General features: G+C 61.4%; 2 protein-coding genes and 1 long non-coding RNA gene across 4 annotated transcripts; 1 reads left to right on the top strand and 2 right to left on the bottom strand.

The window, feature by feature from the left end:
- Positions 1 to 285: 285 nt before the first annotated feature.
- Positions 286 to 3,231, bottom strand: LOC138841899 (uncharacterized). Its single transcript, XR_011376522.1, has 3 exons — positions 3,025 to 3,231; positions 1,135 to 1,240; positions 286 to 840 (listed from the first exon to the last, which is right to left on the bottom strand). It is a non-coding gene; the product is annotated as an uncharacterized lncRNA (long non-coding RNA).
- On the top strand, positions 2,401 to 6,310 carry Neil1 (nei like DNA glycosylase 1). Its single transcript, XM_070042855.1, has 11 exons — positions 2,401 to 2,472; positions 2,709 to 2,823; positions 2,869 to 3,323; positions 4,365 to 4,484; positions 4,576 to 4,639; positions 4,791 to 4,890; positions 5,108 to 5,235; positions 5,391 to 5,418; positions 5,572 to 5,633; positions 5,751 to 5,931; positions 6,069 to 6,310. Exons 3-11 carry the CDS (start codon positions 2,890 to 2,892, stop codon positions 6,128 to 6,130), a joined length of 1,179 nt encoding a protein of 392 aa, XP_069898956.1. The 5' UTR covers positions 2,401 to 2,472; positions 2,709 to 2,823; positions 2,869 to 2,889; the 3' UTR covers positions 6,131 to 6,310.
- An 832-nt stretch (positions 6,311 to 7,142) lies between these two features.
- Positions 7,143 to 19,815, bottom strand: Man2c1 (mannosidase alpha class 2C member 1). 2 transcript variants are annotated; one of them, XM_070042853.1, is made up of 26 exons: positions 19,444 to 19,812; positions 19,183 to 19,308; positions 18,575 to 18,698; positions 15,738 to 15,808; positions 14,988 to 15,165; positions 13,835 to 14,024; positions 13,491 to 13,597; positions 13,254 to 13,364; positions 12,934 to 13,026; positions 12,722 to 12,838; positions 11,701 to 11,796; positions 11,464 to 11,609; positions 11,072 to 11,195; positions 10,762 to 10,883; positions 10,593 to 10,678; positions 10,346 to 10,501; positions 10,137 to 10,237; positions 9,921 to 10,015; positions 9,675 to 9,779; positions 9,445 to 9,601; positions 9,198 to 9,341; positions 8,798 to 8,907; positions 7,877 to 7,956; positions 7,650 to 7,798; positions 7,439 to 7,548; positions 7,143 to 7,372 (listed from the first exon to the last, which is right to left on the bottom strand). In XM_070042853.1, exons 1-26 carry the CDS (start codon positions 19,542 to 19,544, stop codon positions 7,246 to 7,248), a joined length of 3,126 nt encoding a protein of 1,041 aa, XP_069898954.1. In that variant the 5' UTR covers positions 19,545 to 19,812; the 3' UTR covers positions 7,143 to 7,245. The 2 variants fall into 2 exon arrangements, with proteins under 2 accessions (XP_069898954.1, XP_069898955.1); XM_070042854.1 differs by lacking the exon at positions 11,701 to 11,796 and having other exon boundaries at positions 19,444 to 19,815.
- Between the last annotated feature and the right edge of the window lie 751 nt (positions 19,816 to 20,566).

Raw genomic sequence — 20,566 nt, 5'->3', positions numbered from 1 at the left:
CTTCCGGTTTTCTAGTGGTTTATTGGAGATAGAGTCTCACTGAGTTTTCTGCCCGGGCTGGCTTTGAACCTCGATCCTCAGATCTCAGCCTCCTGAGTAGCTAGGATTACAGGTGTGAGCCACGGGCGCCCAGCAGCCTTTTACTCTTGTTTAGCTTTTTCACTCTAATCTGGTGCCCTACCACTTGAGCCACAGCTGCAAGTCCAGCTTTTTGCTGATTGGGGACAAGAGTCTCACAGACCTTTCTGCCTTAGCTGGCTTTGATCCTCCTATCTCAGCCTCCTGGGTAGCTAGAATGGCAGGTGTGAGTCATTGGTGCCTGGCCCTAGATAAAACTTTGTTATAGAAGAATTTCATGTAATTCATAAGGAATACTAGTTTTTTTAATTTTAAAAAATGAAGATTTTTGTAACTCCCAATTAAATGCTTGATGAGGCTAGAATAATCAAAACGGAGACTGCCAAGACCGTTGGATGAAAGATGGATGTGAAACCAGATATTTGCATGGTATTAAAGAAGCCCCCAGAGAAATCCCAGCCACCTACAACTGGTGAGCTGAGCAGAGTGAATCAGCCGTGCACACAGTTCTGACAGGAGCAAGCCCTGAGCATGACACAGCCTTGTGCTTTGTGCTAAGAGAAAGGGTGCAGATGCTGCCACATGCGCCAGACACGTGGGCAATTCTCTGTGGTAAGGAGCCTGAAGGTTTTGCTGTACACAACGATGTCAGTGGCTGGGCTCTGGTGGCTCACGTTTGTAATCCCAGCTACCTAAGATCTGAGGATCACAGGTTCAAAGCCAGCCTAGGCAAGAAAGGCTGTGAGACGCTCCAATTAACCACTGGAAAAAAAAGGCAGAAGTGAAAACTAAGGGACAGCCCCCAGGCCCTGAGTTCAAGCCCCAGGACTGGCCAAAGAAATACGAATGCACTGCTGTTTATCAGGGAGTTTGGTTTCACATGCCTGCAATCCCAGTTGCTATTGGGGTAGACGCAGGAAGATTTCAGTTCAAAGCTGACTTGGGCAAAAGCTCTAAAGTAAAAAGGGTTGGGGATGTGGCTCAAGTAGTAGAGTGCTTTTGATACCTTGAGTTCAAACCCCAGACTTCCTCCATCTCCCAAAACAATTCACTTACCACTGGTGGCTAGTGATTGTGTCTCCTCATCTTGCCTTCTGTGACACCGCCCTGGGGTCTCTGCTGCTGGCCAGCAGCTGCACAGCTGTGTGTGTTCATTAAAACTCTGCAAAAGATAAATATTCCATATGTAAATTACACCTTAAAAAAGAACATGAAATCGCCCGTCTGTGACTTAGCAGTCCACAGTGGTGCCTTTGCCTGGCATAACCTCTTCCTTGATCAACCCTCACTGAAGGGGACACGATATGGAGTACCCTCAAATGTGATGTTTCTTTTTTTTCTTTTTCTTTCTTTTTTTTTCATTTTTCCATCCTGGGGCTTGAACTCAGGACCTGGGCACTGTCCCAGAGCTTTTGCCCAAGACTAGCACTCTGCCACTTGAGCCACAAGCACCACTTCCAGCTTTTTCTTTCTCTGGTACTGAGGAATGGAACCCAGGGCTTCATGCATGCTAAGCAAGCACTCTACCACTGAGCCACCTTCCCAGCCCAAGAATCTTCAGTTAACCACCAAAATTCCAGAGGTAGAGCTGTGTCTCAAGTGGTACAGCATTAGCCTTGAGCACAAGTGCCAAGAGGAGAGTGGGAAGCCGGGCGCAGGTGGCTCATGCCTGTAATCCTAGCTACTCAGGAGGCTGAGATCTGAGGATCACAGTTCAAAGCCAGCCCAGGCAGGGAAGTCCGTGAGACTTATCTCCAATAAAACACCAGAAAACTGGAAGTGGCGCTGTGGCTCAAGTGGTAGAGGCTAGCCTTGAGCTGAAGAGCTGAGGGACAGCGCCCAGGCCCAGAGTTCAAGCCCCAGAACTGACCAAAAAAACAGACAGATAGGTAGGTAGATAGATAGATAATGAGAAACGAGATGGGGGGAGGCAGGGGGTTGGTGTGGAGAATGCAAACCCGGCTTTGGTCCGGGTCCCAGACCCCCTAACCCTGGGAAAAACGCAGGCCCACCCGGCCCTGCCTGGCCCCGCCCCCGCCGGGCCTGACCCCGCCCCCACCCGGCATGACTCCGCCCCTGCCGGGCCTGACCCCGCCCCCACCCGGCATGACTCCGCCCCTGCCGGGCCTGGCCCCGCCCCCGCCCCATTCCCGCTGTGCCTGACCCCGCCCCCACCCGGCATGACTCCGCCCCTGCCGGGCCTGGCCCCGCTCCTGCCCCATCCCGCCGTGCCTGACCCCGCCCTCACCCGGCATGACTCCGCCCCTGCCGGGCCTGGCCCCGCCCTCCTCTCCTTGCCCGCCCCGCGGCCGCTCGGGCGGAAGTCCCGGCGCTACCTGCGGGTGACAGCGGCGACTTCGGGGCTCCGCGCCCGACCCCGCCGAGACCCAACAGGTGACCGCTCCGACCCCCTCCCCGTGCCCCGACCCCTCCCCGTGGCCCCTTCCCCCTCCCGCCCGGCCGCACTTTCCCGGGAGCTCGGGCAGGTCTGCGCCCCCGTGGGGCCCCCGGGGGGACGGTGGGGAGCGCGGCTCATCCCCGCGAGCCTGGCTGCTCAGGAGACAGAGATGGAACCCGGTTCAAGGCCGGCTTGGAACAGAAGTTCTCAGGATTCTCTTCTCAACCCATAGAGCGCCGGGCATAGCGGGCACACCTGCCATCCCGGCCACGCAGGGGCGGGAACGCGAGCGCTCAGACCCGGGGAGGAGGCCGAGCCCGCCGGCCGCGGCCCGCGCAGCCCCGCGCAGCCCGCGCAGCCCGCGCACCCCGCACAGCCCGCGCACCCCCGCACCCCCGCGCCCCCCGCGCAGCATGCCCGAGGGCCCCGAGCTGCGCCTGGCCGCGCTCTACGTGAACCGCGCCTGCGCGGAGCTGGTGTTCGCGGGCCGCGTGGAGAAGTCCGAGGTCAGCCGCAACCCCGAGGTGCCCTTCGAGAGCAGCGCCTACCGCATCGCGGCGTCCACCCGCGGCAAGGAGCTGCGCCTGACCCTGAGCCCCCTGCCCGGGGCGCGCCCGCCGCGCCCGCCCCTGGCCGTCGTCTTCCGCTTCGGCATGTCGGGCTCCTTCCGGCTGGCCCCGGCCGGCCAGCTGCCGCGCCACGCCCACCTGCGCTTCTACACCGCCCCGCCCGCACCCCCGCAGGCCCTCTGCTTCGTGGACGTCCGCCGCTTCGGCCGCTGGGACCCCGGAGGGCACTGGCATCCGGGCCGCGGGCCCTGTGTCCTCCTGGAGTACCAGCAGTTCAGGTATGGGGGTGCCCGGCCCCCACTGGGCCTCACTCCCCGATCTGTCCCCACACTGATGTGTGGGGGGGGCTGCACCCCAGAACCCCACTCTGTCCCTGAGCTTTTTTTTCTTTTTGTCAGTAGTGGGGCTTGAACTCTGGGCCTGGGCGCTGTCCCTCAGCCCTTCAGCTCAAGGCAAGCGCTCTACTGCTTGAGCCACAGCGCCACTTAGAGCTTTTTGGTAGTTCATTGGAGATAAGAGTCTCATGGCTTTTCCTGCCAGGGTTATCTTTGAACTTTCATCTTCAGATCTCAGCCTCCTGAGCAGCGAGGATGACAGGCGTGAGCCACCAGCACCCAGCCTAGATGTGTTTTCTTTTTCTTTTTCTTTTTGTTTGCTGGTCCTGGGGCTTGAACTCAGGGCCTACTGTCCCTGAGCTTCTTTTGCTCAAGGCTAGTGCTCTACCACTTGAGCCATAGCACCACTTCTGGCATTTTCTGAGAAGTTTATTGGAGATAATTGTCTCACAGGCTTTTCTGCTTGGAACTGTAATCCTCAGATCTCAGCGTCTTGAGTTGCTGACAGACGGGAGCCACTGGCCCCCCCTGCCCAGATGTGTTTCTTTATGGGTCTGTAGCACCCCCCCCCCCATTTCCTTGGAGCAGTGCTCACTAGCCAGGCCTTGCCCTGGCATGCCCGTGACATGCTCACTGAAATCCATCAGTGAACTCCCAAACCCGGGCCCTCCATTCACACACCCCTGGCAGCCTGGGTTCACCAGGAAAGTTTGAGGCTCTTGGATGGTGAGCACGAAGCTGCGCGTTTACCCACCAATTCTCCTTCCCAATACATTTAACCCCTGTGTTGCTCCCATTTAACAGATAAGAAAACAGAGGCTCTACCTTACCCAGACAGCAGAGACTGGAAAGGGGGCTGGGATATCGGTTCCTTCTGCAGCCAAGGATAGGGTGTATCCCGTCCCCCACTAGCCTCTCTTTCCTTTCTCAGAGTTTGGGGCGAGGGTGTGTGTGTAAATCTCCCACATATGGCTGTGTTTCCAGGGAGAATGTGCTCCGGAACTTGTCGGACAAGGTCTTTGACCGGCCCATCTGCGAGGCCCTCCTGGACCAGAGATTCTTCAACGGCATCGGCAACTACCTGCGGGCGGAGATCCTGCACCGGTGGGCAGACAGGCCCTGGGCAGGAGGGCTGGGTGGCCTAGGCCCGGGGCCCACCCCCACCCCCTCACCACAGCCCCCTCTGCTCCCCCAGGCTGAAGATCCCCCCATTTGAGAGGGCTCGCACAGTTCTGGAGGCCCTGAAGCAGCACCGGCCGGTGAGCCCCCCATGAGCATGGGTCCCGTGTGAGGTGGCTGTGAGCCATCTTGAAAGTGGGGCTGGTTCCAGCAGGGGAGGGGAGGTGTGTGGTCTCATGCAGCGCCCCTGCCCCCTGTGCTGACAGCCAGGCCCTGCCCGCCTTCCCTCAGAGCCCGGAGCTGACCCTGAGCCAGAAGATCAGGGCCCGGCTACAAAACCCGGACCTGCTGGAGCTGTGCCATTTGCTGCCCAAGGAGGTGGTCCGGCTGGGTGAGGTCCGGCTGGCAGCCTCTGCCTTGGCATACCGTGTAACCAGGGGTGCCCGGCCTGGCACCCGAGTGGGAGCTGAGCAGAGGTCTCCCCTTGGCCGTGGTGCCCGGTGCCCGCTCGCGCAGAGGGAGGAGCAGGTGCAGCCGAGGTCTGGGCCCCCAGGCTCTGTCCTCCTTGGTTGGCAGTGTCTGATCGCCCTCCTTCCTTCTCCCCCCAGGGGGTAAAGGCTACGGGTCGGAGCAAGGGGAGGAAGACTTCGCGGTGTTCCGGGGCTGGCTGCGGTGCTATGGCGTGCCGGGCATGAGCTCCCTGCGGGACGGGCATGGCCGCACCATCTGGTTCCAGGTTTGGTGCTTACTGTTCACACAGGCAGGGAGGCCAGGGAAGTAGAGGCCTGGGGTCAGAGGCTGGGAGGCTGAGGCCCTGCCGAGGCCGGCCAGGGGTCACATCTCCCCACGGTCCCTTCCTTCCACGCCAGCCTTGTCCTCATTCTATTTCAGGGGGACCCTGGCCCCATGGCACCGAAAGGTAAGCAGCCACTAAAGAGGCCAAGAGAGTGGGAAGGACTCCGCGCCTTCCAGGGCTCAGCGTCCCCCCCCCAGCCCCACTCCATCCTGGGGTCACCCCCAGAGGGGGGAGCCGGGGCCCTAGGAGCCTCAACCCCAGCGCAGCGTCCTGCAGGTGGCAAGTCCCGCAAAAAGAAGGCCCGGAAGAGCCAGCAGGTGCCTGCGGATGGAGCAGAGGTAGGGGCCGGTTCCTGGCCAGTGCTCTTCTGAGGGGTGCTGGGGCCAGTTCTGCAGCTGGACCTGCTCAGCCCCCAGTGGACGGCCCACCCGGCGCCATCTCTCTCCTCCACCCAGGTCCCCCCACTGCCCAGGAGGAGAAGAACCCGAAAACCCTCCGGGAAGACAGCTGAAGGGGACCCGCCTCCCACCAGCCCCAAAGGCCCCCCTGGGCCTGGGACCACCCCCCCGCAGGCCCCAGAGGCCCCCCCGGACCCTGAGAAAGGGAAGAGGAAAGGGCGCCGCTGCACAGGCGCAGGTTGGCTTCCCCTTGTCTATGCAAGCGCAAGTGGGCTTCCCCGTCTCCTCCCTGGGCTGGGGGAGACCAGTGTGGGGGGGAGCAAGGCCCTGTGGGAACCCCCCCGCCAGCCAGCTGTCTCTGCTGTCTCCTCCCAGGCCGCCGTAGACCGCAGAAGACCAAAGCCAGTACCCCATCTGGGGGGACCCCAGCCTCTTAGCAGGCAGCCCTCCTTGCTTGAACCCATCTTCCACTGTCTGGATGTTGCTCTGTGTGTGTGGATTCCTAGGAGAGTATGTGAAGGGCTGTTCCCTGAATCACTGGAGTTTTAAATGGTACCCGCTTTCCAGGTTTTAAAGCTCTTATGAATGCTATTTTAAATAAACTTAATACATTTGGACTCGATGCTTTTGGGCCTTGGAGAGAGGGGCCTCCCCCTGCAGACTTCAAGGCTGTGGCTCTTAGGGGACCTGCGTGAGGGTGGGATTCTATGGGTTCTGTGGCTGCCCCTTCCCCAAGCACCCAGAACCCATCCTCCAGCCTTCAACTGTCCAGCTTGTGGTCTCTTAGTTCAGGGTCCTGGAAACCCTCTGCCTCTCCCTTTTCCATGATTCCTGAGCCCAGCTTTAGCCAGGTAGAGCCGAGAAGCCTCGGGCCCAGGAGACCTGAGATCACTGTCCGTGACAAGACAGACATCTGAGTGCCTTCCAACGGCCTGCGGCCATCTGTTGGTACTGGCATGCTTCTATGTCCAGGGAATGGGCGTGTAATAAATATCCAAATGGGCTGGGCGCCGGTGGCTCACGCCTGTCATCCTAGCAACTCAGGAGGCTGAGATCTGAGGATTGCCATTTAAAGCCAGCTGGGGCAGGAAAGTCCGTGAGACTCTAATCTCCAATAAAACTACCAGATAACCAGAAGTGACGCTGTGGCTCAAGTGCTAAAGTTTTAGCCTTGAGCTGAGGGACAGCGCCCAGGCCCAGAGTTCAAGAGCTATGACCACCACCAACAAAATCCGAACGGGGGCTGGGACTGTGGCTCAGTGGTAGAGTGCCTGCCTGGCATGCATGAAGTCCTGGGATTGATTCCTCAGTACTACATACACAGAAAAAGCAAGAAGTGGTGCCGTGGCTCAAGTGGTCGAGTGCTAGCCTTGAGCAAAATTCGCTTAGGGACAGTGCTCAGGCCCTGAGTTCAAGCCCCGGGACTGGCAATAAATAAATATCCAAGGGTGGCGGGGTCCCGGGCCGGGGCTACCGACCCGGGGGTTTATTATGCAAGAGGCAGGGGATCCTGGCTCAGGTCGGGGAAGTGGAGACAGGAGGCCCCAGGGCCTCAGTTCCGGGGAGGCTGCAGCACCAGCAGCAGGGACCTCACTTGGAAGGGGGAGAAGCTGAGCTTCACGCGGGAGTCCCGCAGGGGCAGGTAGCCGGCGGGGTCCCGCTGCTCCAGGAGGTCACAGCTGCGGGGAGGAAGGGGGGTGAGGGTCTGCAGGGGCGGGCCCCCCCCCCCCGGGGTCCCCACTCACAGGAAGGCCTCCTGAACGGGCAGCAAGATGTGCAGCCAGCAGTCCACGCGGCTGCCGTAGGCCTCGTACAGCCTCAGGACCAGTGTGCGGCCCTGGGGGTTCCGCTCCGCCTGCGGAGCCAGGGGAGGAGCCGTCGGCGGGAGTGGGCGTGGCCCGTGGAAGGCCACGCCCCGCGCGGGAATGCCCCGCCCAGGCCCCGCCCACCCCGGACCTGCTTGACCGTCTCCAGCACCACGGCGGGCGAGGACACGGAGAAGGCGCTCCAGGCCGTGGCGGGCGCGGGGCCGGGCACCCGCAGGGCCAGCAGCGGGAAGTTGAGGCTGTAGGCAGCTTGGATGACGCCGGCGTCCTGGAAGGAGCCTGGGGCGGAGGGACGGAGGACGGAGAACGGTGTTCTCCGCGGGGGAGCCCCGCTCCGCCCCCGGGAGCCCCACTCACCCTGGTGCGGCATCAGGGCGTAGGTGAACTCGTGGTGCCCCATGTCCGCCGTGGCGTCGGGGGCCTTCGGTGCCCGCAGGCTGGCGTGGGAGGGGGGGAGAGGGAGGGCTGCAGGGGCCCGGCCCCAGTCCCCCACCCGGCGGCCGCCATCTCTCCTCCACTGCCCCTCAACAGCGAGGCTGACCACGCCCCCCAGCCAGAGACCCCCGCCAGACACCCCGCCTCCTCCCAGGCCCCTGCCCCTTACAGCGAGAGGCTGACCACGCCCCCAGCCAGAGACCCCGCCCCTCCCAGGCCCCTGCCCCTTACAGGGAGAGGCTGACCACGCCCCCAGCCAGAGACCCCGCCCCCTCCCCTTACAGGGAGAGGCTGACCCCGCCCCCAGCCAGAGACCCCGCCCCCTCCCAGCCCCCTGCCCCATTTACAGGGAGAGGCTGACCACTCCCCCAGCCAGAGACCCCGCCCCCTCCCCTTACAGGGAGCGATTGACCACGCCCCCCAACCAGAGACACACCCCCCTCCCAGCCCCTCTTACAGGGAGAGGCTGACCACGCCCCCAGCCAGAGACCCCGCCCCCTCCCAGCCCCCTGCCCCACTTACAGGGAGAGGCTGACCACGCCCCCAGCCAGAGAACCTGCCCCCTTCCCTTACAGTGAGAGGCTGACCCCGCCCCCGGCCAGAGACCCCGCCTCCTGCACCCCTCCCCCTCCCCCCGCCCCTCTTACAGCGAGAGACTGACCACGCCCCCCAGCCAGAGACCCCGTCCCCTGCACCCCCCACGCGCCCCTCTTACAGCGAGACTGACCACGCCCCCAGCCAGAGACCCCGCCCCCTGCACACACACACACACACACACACACACACACACACAAACACACACACACACACACACACACACACACCCGCCCGCGCCCCTCTTACAGCGAGAGGCTGAGCACGCCGCCACGCACGGCCGCGCCGTACTTGCAGTCGTTGAGCAGCGCCAGGCCGAAGCCGTGCTCCGACAGATCCACCCAGCGGTGCGCCCACACCTGCCAGCCAAGAAGACCTGGTAGCCCCACTTTTTCCGCTCTGTCCCCTCGTCTCCTCTGGAACCCCCCTGACCGAAGGGAGCTCTCACGGGCTAGGAAGCCCTGGGCCGTGCCAGCACCCGGCTCAGCCTCAGTTTCCCCATCTGTGAAATAGGACCCCGGCGTCAAAGCTACACAGGAGGCTAAGGTCAGCACCCTGCAAAGAGCACGGGCTGGGTCTCCTCCTTTTCTCGCCTCGTCAGGGGTCAGAGCCCCCCCCCGCCCCTTTCACCCCCATTTCCAGGTCAGACCTCAAATCGGGCCCAGTCCCAGGAGGTGTTGTAGTGGGTGGGCCGCTGCAGGTGTCCGAACTGGATCTCGTAGGTGGCCTGGGGGCTGCGCACGCGGGCGGGGAACTCCACCTTCAGGAACTTGTGGGCCTCGTGCCAGTGCACCTGGGGGCAGGGGGCGGGACAGGAGGGGAGGACCCCACCCCATAGGCTGGGGCCGGCGTCCCACGGGACAGGGCGGCCACCCCCCACCCCCTGCCCAGGCTACCTCGGTGTGGAAGCGGACGTAGGGGCAGCCCACGTCCAGCACAACCTCCTGCCGGAGCTGACTGTCGGGGCTGATCTGCAGCTGGAACCAGGCGCTGCCGCGGAGACCCCCCTGGGCGCCCACCTCGAGGGCCCCCGCCTGGCCCAGCACTGGCTTCCTGTGGAACGGAGGTGGGGGACCCTGAGCTGGGGCAGGCCGCACCCCCCCCCAGCATCCAGCCGGGCGCTTACCGGGTCTCCAGGTGGTAGTCCATGACATCCCAGGCGTCCCAGAACAAGGGGACATCATCAAACAGCACGAACTGGTTCCCCAGGGCACCCTGGGCGACGGCCTCCCTGGGGACAGGGCCACCTCGTCTCTCTCCACCCAAGGGACAGGGGGACCCATAGCCCAGCCCAGCCCCAGGCCCGTGCCCCCCCCAGGTCCTTGCCCTGGGGTGCTGGCAGGTGGGGTGCAGCATGGGGAGGGCTTGGTACCTGCCGGAGGCCACCAGGACCAGGGACGTGACTCTGCCCAGCGGATCCAGCTTTACCCGGATGATGCCGTTGTCCAGAGTCACCGAGCCGTCGCTCTTGGGTGGGAGCGGCGGAGGCTGAGTCTGGAGGGTCTTCCCACACCGACAGCCCCCTCCCCCAGCACCCTCTGGCTGCAGTCTGGGGGTTCAGGGCCTGCCCCAGGCTGCCACGACTCACCTCCTGCACCACGCCCACAGGCTGCTGGGGCTGTGATGGGGCCTGGCTGGGGGTCGGGCTGGGGGCCGGGGCGTAGCCCACGCCGGGCACCGTCACCAGAGCTGAGGATGAGGCCCGGGTGGGCATCAGCGGAGCCTGACCTTTCAGAGACCTTGCTCAGGGGGGTGAAGGCTGCGGTACCCCAAATCAGAGATTCCCCCAGGACTCACCTAGGCTGTGGGTCCCCCCAGGCCTGGGCAGCAAGAGCACCTCGGTGCGCGGCCAGGGCAGCGTGTTGACCACGAGAAGCCCTTCGGGGCCGGGCTCCCCGGCGCTCAGGGCCGCAGCCGCCATGCCCAGCAGCGCGGAGCCACGGGAACGGATGTCTAAGGAGAGACTGAAGGGTCACGGCGTGGGGTGCGGTGGGGGAGGGGAGTGGGTCCCTGAGGGGCGCTCGGGGCCTGCGGGCAGCGTCACCTTCGTAGAAGCTCAGGGCCTCTTCGGCCACCAGCTGGATACAGCTTCCGGTCAGCACGTCGTGGAACTGGTTGAGGAGCAGAATCCTGGGGGAGGGGGAGGGGTGTTGGGGCAGGGATGGGCGGGGCAGTGGGGGGGCACTTTTGGGGGGCTGGGGGGCTTGGCTGACCTCCACATCTTCTGCAGCTGGGCTGCAGGGTAGAGGAACTGCGCGCTGCGGGCCAGGGCCAGGGCGCTGAGCAGCTCCACATCATGCAGGATCTGCTCGCATTCCCGGTTCCCCTTCTTGAGCTGTGCACAGAGCGGGGTACACCTGTGTGCAGTGTGCGTGGAGCCAGGGGTGTCGAACCCCCTCCCTGGCTCTTTCGGGGTCCCCTGGGGACCCTGGCCCCGCGCGGGGAGGGGGGGTGGGGGCTTCTCTCTCCCCAGCTGGGACTCCACCATTGCCTGCAGGCCGGGCCTGGCAGCCCGGCTCTGACCTGGGCATGGGTGGTGTAGGTGCCATTGTGTAACTCCAGGAAGAGCTCCCCGACCCACGTGCACAGCTGGCCGGCGTCTTTCTCCAGTGCTGAGAAAAGCTGGTCCGGGGAAGACAGCTGCACCCTGAAGGAGACCACGGCCTGGGCCTCTCAGCACGGGCCTCCCTGCCCGGGCCTGTAGTTTGCCCTTCCCCCTGAGAGCCAGCCCCAGTACTGGAGTTAAGCTAGAGAGTTCCACAGACACAGGGCTGGCAAGGCCCCCAGGAGAGGTGCACTCTGGTGGCTACGCTCTTGCCCCTGCCCAAGGCGGGGGTGGGTGGGAGGGTGGAGCCCGGTGCAGGCCTGGCTGCGGGGCTTGGGCTGGGGCCGGCCCGTAGGAGGCCCAGGCTGACCTGGGCATCCCATCGGTGTTGCGCAGCCGCCTCAGGCGGTCCAGCATGGTCTGCGTGGGGCCGCCGCCCCCGTCCCCGAAACCGAAGAGGAAGGCGCTGTGGTTGGCCCGCCCCTTGTCCCGGTTATTGGTCACCGTCTTCAGGATCTGGACAGACCAGCCTGGGTCAGCTTGGGACGTCCAGCCCTCTCCGGCCTGTCCCCCCCCCCCCCCCCCCCGCCAGCAGAGGTCCGCTCACCTCGTCCACACTGCCCTGCATGCCGTACGAGTCCCCAGGGGGAAAGTGGACCAGCACTCGAGAACCATCCAGCCCCTCCCAGAAAAAGGTGTGGTGCTGCCAGCCGGGAGACAGGCAGGGAAGAGGCTGGTCAGGGCTGAGGCTGCAGGCACCTTCCACATGGGGTCTTGCCCCTTTTTTCATCCTGGCGGAGGCCTATACTTTTCTAGGTGGGAGTTTGTTTTTGTGTTTTTGTTTTTTTTTGGTTGGTCCTGGGGCTTGAACTTGGCCTGGGCGCTGTCCCTCAGCTCTTCAGCTCAAGCAAGTGCTCTACCACTTGAGCCACAGCGCCACTTCCAGTTTCCTGGTGGTTTATTGGAGATCAGAGTCTCACACTTTCCTGGTTTGAACCATGATCCTCAGATCTCAACCTCCTGAGTAGCTAGGATTATAGGCTTGAGCCACCAGCACCCCGCTTCCCCCCCCCCCCCCCCCGCCCACTACTGGGGCTTGGAGTCAGGCCCTGGGCGCTGTCCCTGAGCTTTTCGCTCAAGGCTCACACTCTGCCACTTGAACCACAGCTCCACATCCAGCTTTTTGCTGGTACACTGGAGATCAGAGTCTCATGCTGCAGCTGGCTTCAAACCACGATCCTCAGCTGTCAGCCTCCTGAGATGCTGAAAATTTGGGGTGGTCTTTCTAGGGGCCCTCAATAACCTTGGGGAGGAAAGCCGGGTGCCAGTGGCTCACACCTGTCATCCTAGCTACTCAGAAGGCTGAGATCTGAGGATCATGGCTCAAAGCCAGCCAGGGCAGGAAAGTTCCTAAGACTCTTATCTCCAATAATCCACTCAGAAAACCGGAAGTGGCGCTGTGGCTCAGGAAGTAGAGCGCTTGCCTTGAGCTGAAGAGCTGAGGGACAGCGCCCAGGCCCAGAGTTCAAGCCCCAGGACCGACAAAAACCAAACCAAACCTTGGGGAGGGGGTGAGAAGGTGGGGGGACCCAGCCTGCTCCCTCGTGCGGTCGCGGGCTTGGGCTCACCGGGAAGGAGTTCACCAGGTTCCAGCTGAGTTTCTGCGTGAGGAAACGTGTGATGCCGCAGCCGCGCATGATCTGGGGTAGCTGGGCTGAGTAGCCAAACGTGTCCGGCAGCCAGAACTTCCAGGAAAGTGGGGGAGGGGGGAGAGTGGTCTGGAGCTGGTGGGAAATGCTCCCCACCCCGCCCCGGGCTCCGGGGGGGGGCACCCCACTACCTCAGAGCACGTCTTCCCAAACTCCTGCAGGAAGAAGGCCTGGCCCTGCAGGAACTGTCTGACCATGGCCTCGCCGCTCGGCAGGTTCCCGTCCTGGTGGAGGGGCGAGGGCAGCCGTGCTCAGGGCTACGAGCCCACGCCTGGAGAAGCCACAGGCAGGGTGGCGGGGGAGGGGGGGGTCCCTCGGGGTGCCCCCCCCCCCAGCTCCTGCCACGTGGAGAGCCTGGCTCGGTGCCCAGCCGCTTCCCCTTGGAGCCCCGCTATGGAGGAAGTCAGATGGCCTGCTGATGGCCACGTGGAGCAGGGCGGGGACTACTCACCATCTCCACCCAGGTGCCCCCCACGGGCACAAACTGCCCGCGGCAGGCAAACTCCTGGAGCCGGGCGTACAGACCAGGGTAGTGGCTCTTCACCCATTCCAGCTGCTGGGCCTGGGGAGGGGGGGGGATCACACGGGGGTGTGTGGGGGGGAGATGGCCCTCTGGGACCGACAAGGACCCTACCCCAATGCCCAGCTTCTGGGGCCATATCATGCCCCAGCATGGCCACCTTCTGACCTGGGAGCAGGCGAAGATGAAGTCGGCATTCTCCTCCATGAGCTGCACAGCCGTCGCCCAGCTTCGGGCACATTTCCGCACTGTCTCTTTGAAGGGCCAAAGCCAGGCTGGAAGGGCGCAGGGTCAGGGCTGGGGCGGGGCGGCCGGGGCCCTGCTCCGTGCTGATGTCCAGCAAGCAGCCTGGCCCAGCCCAGGCCTCCAGATGGAAACCCCAGGCCCGGCGGCAGCGCGCACTCCCAGACCCATTTTACAGAGAGGGAGCATGAAGGCCTGAGAACCTTGTGTCTCCAGGGCTGGCCTCCAGCCTCCCCAGCCCTGCGACCAGCTGCCCGGCGGCGCCCTACCTGTGTCGATGTGGCAGTGCCCCGTGGCGTGGATCGTGTGCTGGCTTTCACCTCCTCGTTGGCTGAAGAACTTGGAGGCCAGGGCCTGGGCGGCTGGGAAGGTCTCGGGCCGGGTGGGGTCACACACGTTCACCATGTGGTTGGCCGTGTACAAGGCCTGGAAGCTGCGCTGGCTCTCCTGCCCAAGGCCCTGCAACAGGCCTGACCCTTCACCCCTGCAACAGGCCTGACCCTTCACCCCTGCAACAGGCCTGACCCTTCACCCCTGCAACAGGCCTGACCCTTCACCCCTGCAACAGGCCTGACCCTTCACCCCTGCAACAGGCCTGACCCTTCACCCCTGCAACAGGCCTGACCCTTCACCCCTGCAACAGGCCTGACCCTTCACCCCTGCAACAGGCCTGACCCTTCACCCCTGCAACAGGCCTGACCCTTCACCCCTGCAACAGGCCTGACCCTTCACCCCTGCAACAGAGCCCCCCCTCTTTACCCCCAGCAAGCACCACTGCAGCATCAGAAGCTCCCTTCACATGGGAAGCTCTGGGTTCCTAGAATCCTTGTCACCTGATCCCACAATGCAATGGCCAAAGGCGTCTGGAATCACACCTGCAATCCCAGCGACTCGGGAGGCTGAGATCCAGGATCACAGTTTGAAACCAGCCCAGGCAGGAAAGTCTGTGACTTTTTTTTTTTCTTTTGTCCGTCATGGGGCCTGAACTCTGGGCCTAGGCACTGACCCTCAGCTCTTCAGCTCAAGGCTAGCGCTCTACTACTTGAGCCACAGCACCACTTCCAGTTTTCTAGTGGTTCATTGGAGTTAAGAGTCTCATGGCCTTGCCTGCCTGGGCTGGCTTTGAACCGTAATCCTCAGATCCCAGCCTCTTGAGGAGCTGGGATGATAGGTGTGAGCCACCGGCCCCCGGATCTGTGAGACTCTTATTTCCAGTGAACCACCAAAAAGCTCAACGTGGAGCTCTGGCTCAAGTGGGAGAGTGCTAGCCTCGAGTGAAAAAGCAAAGGGACAGTGCTCGGGCCCTGAGTTCAAGCTCCAGTGCTAGTACAAAACAAAGCTGATGTGCTTGGGGTGGGGCTGTAGGGGATCAGCGGGGAGCAGGACGGGCCCCTTGTCTGCACCCTGGTGGCGCTCTAGTACCTTGGCGATGCCCAGCAGCAGCTCCAGGTCCACCAGGAGCCTGTGCACATCCCGGCGGAACACAGTCAGCTCAGCCCGGCTCAGCTTGAACATCCTGTCGGGGTCCGGGGGCGCGATCATGCTGTCCTTCCCCGCCCCCAGGAGCGCGTTGCAGGCCACTTCCACGTAGAGGGTGAGGCTGCACAGGCAGGCAGAAGAAGGGTCTGGGGCTTGGGGAGGGGCGTACAGGAGGCATCTGCCTGACCGGTTCCCCTTCGCCTGGCCTGAGACACCCACGGGATGTATGTGTGTGCATGGGCGCATGTGCTGCGCGTGTCATGGGAAATACACCAGACCCAACCTGTGTCCTCCTCCAGAGGCTTGGGCTCCACATGGTCCGTGAGCCAAATGGTGCTGCTGGCTCAGGCTGTTTCCTAGCTGCCCAGGAGGCTGAGCTCTGAGGATTAAGGGGGACTGGGGACAGACTGCCTGGCAGCCAGCAAAAAGACTTGGAGAAAGCTGGAGGCTGGCAGCTCACGCCTGACATCCCAGCTACTCAGGAGGCTGAGATCTGAGTTCAAAGCCAGCCCGGGCAGGAAAGGCCTTGAGACTCTTATCTCCAATAAACCACAAGAAATGCAGCGCACATGCGTGAGCGCGCGCACACACACACACACACACACACACACACACACGCCTCTCAGGGCTGGTATTCCAATTGCCGATGGGGAAGTGCTTCTGAGCCCACTCAGGACTCGTGCAGGGACTCACTTCCGGGGGTCTCCATCGCCCAGCTTCTCAGTGAGGACGTAACTGGTCTTCTCACCCTCTTTGGTCAAACCCTAGTAGAAGGGGAGGAGAGAGACGGCACCTGAGCCTCTGGGAGGCTCAAGGGGAGGGAGGACAGGGCCCTCTGCGCGGCGCCCAGCCTGGGTGCCCCCCCCATGCTAGCCCAAATCAGGCCTCTGTCACTCAGTGCCCACCTCCCGTGGGAGCCAGCCCATGACCAGCCAACACCACCTGTTTGCTGCGGAAAAGCCCACGGTCTTATGAGAAATGACCTAGACGGGATCAGAAGGCCTGGAAGTGGCTTTGGTGCCCCTCAAGAAATATCTGAAGGGCAAAGGGCTGGGAAGGTGGCTCAGTGGTAGAGCGCTTGCCTTGCATGCCTGAGGCCCTGGGTTCGATTCCTCAGCACCACATAAGCAAAAAGAAAAAAGCTGGAAGTGGTGCTGTGGCTCCAGTGGTAGAGCGCTAGCCTTGAGCTGAAGAGCTGAGGGACAGCGCCCAGGCCCAGAGTTCAGGCCCCACGACCGGACCAAAAAACAAAACAAAACAAAAAAAAGTTATTCAACAGAAATATCTGAAGGGCAATACCATGAGCTGAGCCAGGCACAGTAGCACACATCTGCAATCCCAGCTACTCAGGAAATTGGAGCAGGGACGCCTGTTATCCTAGCTACTCAGGAGGCTGAGATCTGAGGACCAAGGTTCAAAGCCAGCCTGGGCAGGAAGGTCTGTGAGACTCTTTTCTCCATCAAACCATCAGAAAACCAGAAGTGGCGCTGTGGCTCAAAGTGGTAGAGCCCTCACCTTGAGCATCCAGGCAGAGTTCAAGTCCCATGACTGAAGGGTGGGGGAAGTGGGGGTGACAGGTGGGAGATGGAATCTGGGAACACTGGCTCAGTAGGACTGCACTTAACTTGTATGTTCAAGGCACTAAATTCAACCTTCCATACTGAGGGAAGAAAAATGCCCATAAAGCCACAGACAGGTGTGCTTCATTTTCTGTTTTCTCTTTAGTACCAGGAGCCATCTGCTAGCCAGTGGGGGGAAGGAGGAGCGGGAGGGATCTGCCTTCACTTATTTTTTTATTTCGCCAGTCCTGCGGCTTGAACTCAGGGCCTGGGCTCTGTCCCTGAGCTTCATTTGCTCAAAGCTAGCACTCTACCATTTAAGCCACAGTTCCACTTTTGTTTTTTTCTGCTTATGTGGAGGAATTGAACCCAGGGCTTCATGCATGCTAGGCAAGCACTCTACCACTAAGCTATATTCCCAGCCTCTGCCTTCTTTTAGAGCAAGAAGAAAAGGTCTAACCCTCGATTTGGAGTGGAAACTGCGCATCAATGAATCTCTATATACCTCAGTTTCTTCATTTGTTGTGCCAGTCTGGGGCTTGACCCCTGGCTTTTTCTGCTCAAGATGTCACTCTACCACTTGGACCACAGCTCTATTTCCAGCTTTTTGCTGGAGAGATGAAAGTGTCATTGGATTTTCTGTCTGGGCTGGCATTGAACCTCGATCCTCAGATCTCAGCCTCCTGAGCAGCTGGGATGACAGGCCTGAGCTGCCATCATCTGGCTGTCTCCTAATCTGTAAGTGGACATGAAAACCTGCTGTACAGGATTACCAAAATTAAACCTATATGGCATTTAACACTGGGGAACAGGGTTGGGTGATGGAGAGCCATTACTTCAGGTGGAGGTAATCTACTTCTCTTCCATTCCTCCACCCCTATTGTTTAACAGTCTTCAGTGAGATTTTGTCCTGTTCATACTTAAGTCACAGTTAATTTCAATATTATTCTAGCTCCAGGTGAAGGGAGCTTAAATGTTATACATTATATAATCTGGAAGTATTAGAAAACCTCCCCCATAAATATGTATTATATACCATTAAAAAAAAATACCCAAAAGCTGGGCACCGTTTTCTCATGCCTGTAATCCTACTCAGGAGGCTGAGATCTGAGGACTGCGGTTCAAAGCCAGCCTAGGCAGGAAAGTGTGTGAGACTCTTTAATAACACCAGTAGAGGGGCTGGGAAGATGGCTCAGTGGTAGAGTGCTTGCCTTGCATGCATGAGGCCCTGGGTTCAATTCCTTAGCACCAAATAAGCAGAAAAATCTGGAAGTGGCGCTGTGGCTCAAGTGGTAGAGCACTTGCCTTGAGCTGAAGAGCTGAGAGACAGCACCCAGGCCCACAGTGCAAGCCCCATGACTGACCAAAAAAAATAAAATAAAATAAAATAATAAATTCCAGTGCTGGTGGCTCAGGTCTGTAGCTACTCAGGGGGCTGAAATCAGAGGACTGCATTTTGAAGCCAGCCTGGGAAAGGAAAGTCCCTGAAACTCTTATCTCTTCATTAAGCAGTAAAAAGCCAGAAGTAGAGCTGTGGCTCAAGTGCTAGCCTTGATTACAAAAGCTAAAGGACAAGCCGGGTACCACCTGTAATTGTAGCTACTCAGGAGGCTGAGATCTGAAGATTGTGGTTTGAAACCAGCCTGGGCAGGAAAGTTTATGAGATTCATCTTCAATGAACCACCAGAAAACTGGAAGTTGGAGCTGCTGCTCAGCATGGGAGAGCAGTAGCTTTGATCAAAGAGCTCAGGGACAGCGCCTAGGACCTGAGTTCAAGTCTGATTAACTGACAAAAAACCCAGGCCTTGATTTCAAGCCCCACTCTCTGCCCTCCTCCCACCTCCAAAAAAAAAGTTTGTTCAAACCAGGAACTCAAGACAGATGTCCCAGCGGCTTACTTTCCTAGTCCAGGAAAAGCCATTCAGCTCAGCTTCTCTAAACCCCAGGGCTGTCCACAGGGCAGGCCCTCACCTGGACGGGCTCCCCATCGCGCCAGACCAGGCCTTCTCCATCACTTTCCCAGCAGAGGTGAACTTCTTGGCCTACCCATGCTTCTGGAATGCTCAGCTCCACGCGGAACCAGCAGGTCCACCACCTGCAAGAGAGCCATTGGGTTCAGGAGGTGGGAATTCCGCCCTCGGGGTTTTTTCTTCTCAGCGGTGAAAACTGTCCCCAAAACTTCCAGCAGAGGGCGCTGGCTCATCCCATAGCCGTCAGGAGCGGAGCGAGGAGGGGGCGTGGCCCTGGGCGGTGACAGACAGGCCGGAAAAGCAGGGCTTCCCGTTCAACCCAATCCCGAGCGGGACAAGGTGAGGGGCGTGGCCCTAGACGGTGACAGACAGGCCGGAAGAGCGGGGCTTTCCTGTTCATCTCTGTGGGGCGGGGCGGGGAACGGGCGTGGCCTGATGGTGATACACAGGTCAAGGGGCGGGGCCTCCCGCTCATCGGTCTGGAGCAGGTCGGAGGCGTGGCCAGGGTGCGGACAGGGAGGCTGGGGGCGGGGCTTCTCGTAAGAGGCGTGGCCCTGAACGGTGACGAAAGGCTGGGGGCGGGGCCGCCCAGGCGGGGCGTTTACCCACGTGGGTCCGAAGCTGTCGCCGACCTGAGCCGGGCGGAACTCCCGCTGGATCGCCTCGTGGTACGGAAGTCTCTCGGACGTCAGGAAGCTCGCGAGCGCCGCCACCGGGCAGCTGTCGCCGAAGAGCCTGGGCCAGAGGAGCCGGTGGGCGCGCCGCGGCCACGACGCCCCCCGCTCCCCCCTCGGCCCGTCCCCGCCCGCCGCGGGCGCCCAGCCCCTCCCGCAGCCTCCGACGGGGAGGCCCGGCCGGCGAGGCCCGCACCTGCCGCGGAGGTTGCAGTCGGTGAAGTAGCGCGGCGACACGAACTTCTCTACCCGCTCCAGCGTGGTCCTCCAGTGCTTCAGGGCCGGCGCCGGCGCCATGGCGGAGGGTGCCCGGGAAGACTTGGTGCTGCCGGCGCTGTGCGCGGTCCGGAACCAAATGTTCCCGCTGCCCTCGCCGGGCAGCTTTTCCGGGGGCGCCGGCGGCGCGCATGCGCGCACGCGCCCTGGCGCCGGCCCCGGGTGAACTTGGAGCTAGGTCGGAGGCGGAAGCTGGAGGCCTCGCTCCGGGTGCGGCCCGGCCTGGGCGGAGCCGCGGGCCCCGGGGCGGGCGGCCCCTGCGGAGGGAAGCGTGAGGAGAGCGGCGGGAGCGCGCCGCCCCGGCCCGCCCCGCGGCGAGGACCGTGCGCCCCGGAAACGCTTCCCCGGCGCGGGCCGGATGTGCGCGCCAGCCCGGGCGGGACTTTTGACTCCGCTGGCGGATCCTCCACCTTGTATGGCACAATTCCCTAATATTCCGCTTGGCCACTTGTTTTCCTTCGGGGGCTGATGTCCCGCTCGTAAAATGCACATGCACGTAAACATGCACACGCTAGCCCTGGCGTTTTCCTTCCGGCCGTGGGGCTTGAACTCGGGCCTGGGCGCTGCCCCTGAGCTCTTTTGCTCAAGGCTAGCGCTCTGCCACTTGAGCCACAGCGCCACTTCAGGTCTTCTGCTGGTTAATTGGAGATAGAGAGGCTGGAAGTTCCTCCTGACGTGTCTTCGAAACGAGCCTGAGAGCTGCGGCTGACACCAGCAGGCAGGGAGGGCGCCTGTGGCTGGTGCGGTGGTGGTGAAGCCAACATGGTGTTTCTGGAGGGGAGCAGAGTGGAATAGGGAAATTGTATTCCCCTAAAATACACGCCAACCATTCTCCAGCATCACCCTTGCTAGGCCGCATCCGTGTCCACAGAGCACCTGCTCCACTGCTACAAGAAAAGCCCAGGGCTGAGTATGTGCAATCCTAACACTCAGGACCCAGGTTCAAGGTCAGCCTCAGCAAGTTTCTGAGTGTCTGCCTTGTGTTTGTGGAGATCCAACAGCCAAAAAACGTTTTTCTTTGTGGTGGTGTTGGGGATTTTTTA

This window comes from Dipodomys merriami, unplaced genomic scaffold, assembly GCF_024711535.1.
Source record: "Dipodomys merriami isolate MVZ:Mamm:240054 unplaced genomic scaffold, mDipMer1.0.p SCAF_33, whole genome shotgun sequence".
Lineage (NCBI taxonomy): Eukaryota > Metazoa > Chordata > Mammalia > Rodentia > Heteromyidae > Dipodomys > Dipodomys merriami.
Note: the sequence above shows the minus strand (reverse complement) of the source record. Positions and strands in the feature narration are given on the sequence as shown.

Bases quoted from the DNA above. Each gene is read 5' to 3' on its own strand.
- Neil1 (XM_070042855.1), top strand. From the start codon at position 2,890: ATGCCCGAGGGCCCCGAGCTGCGCCTGGCCGCGCTCTACGTGAACCGC. The intron at 4,640-4,790 runs GTGAGCCCCCCA...GCCTTCCCTCAG, and splicing joins CCCTGAAGCAGCACCGGCCG to AGCCCGGAGCTGACCCTGAG. The intron at 5,634-5,750 runs GTAGGGGCCGGT...TCCTCCACCCAG, and splicing joins TGCCTGCGGATGGAGCAGAG to GTCCCCCCACTGCCCAGGAG.
- Man2c1 (XM_070042853.1), bottom strand. From the start codon at position 19,544: ATGGCGCCGGCGCCGGCCCTGAAGCACTGGAGGACCACGCTGGAGCGG. The intron at 14,025-14,987 runs GTACTAGAGCGC...GGCCTGTTGCAG, and splicing joins TGCTGCTGGGCATCGCCAAG to GGCCTTGGGCAGGAGAGCCA. The intron at 9,602-9,674 runs GTAAGCGCCCGG...TCCGTTCCACAG, and splicing joins GACTACCACCTGGAGACCCG to GAAGCCAGTGCTGGGCCAGG.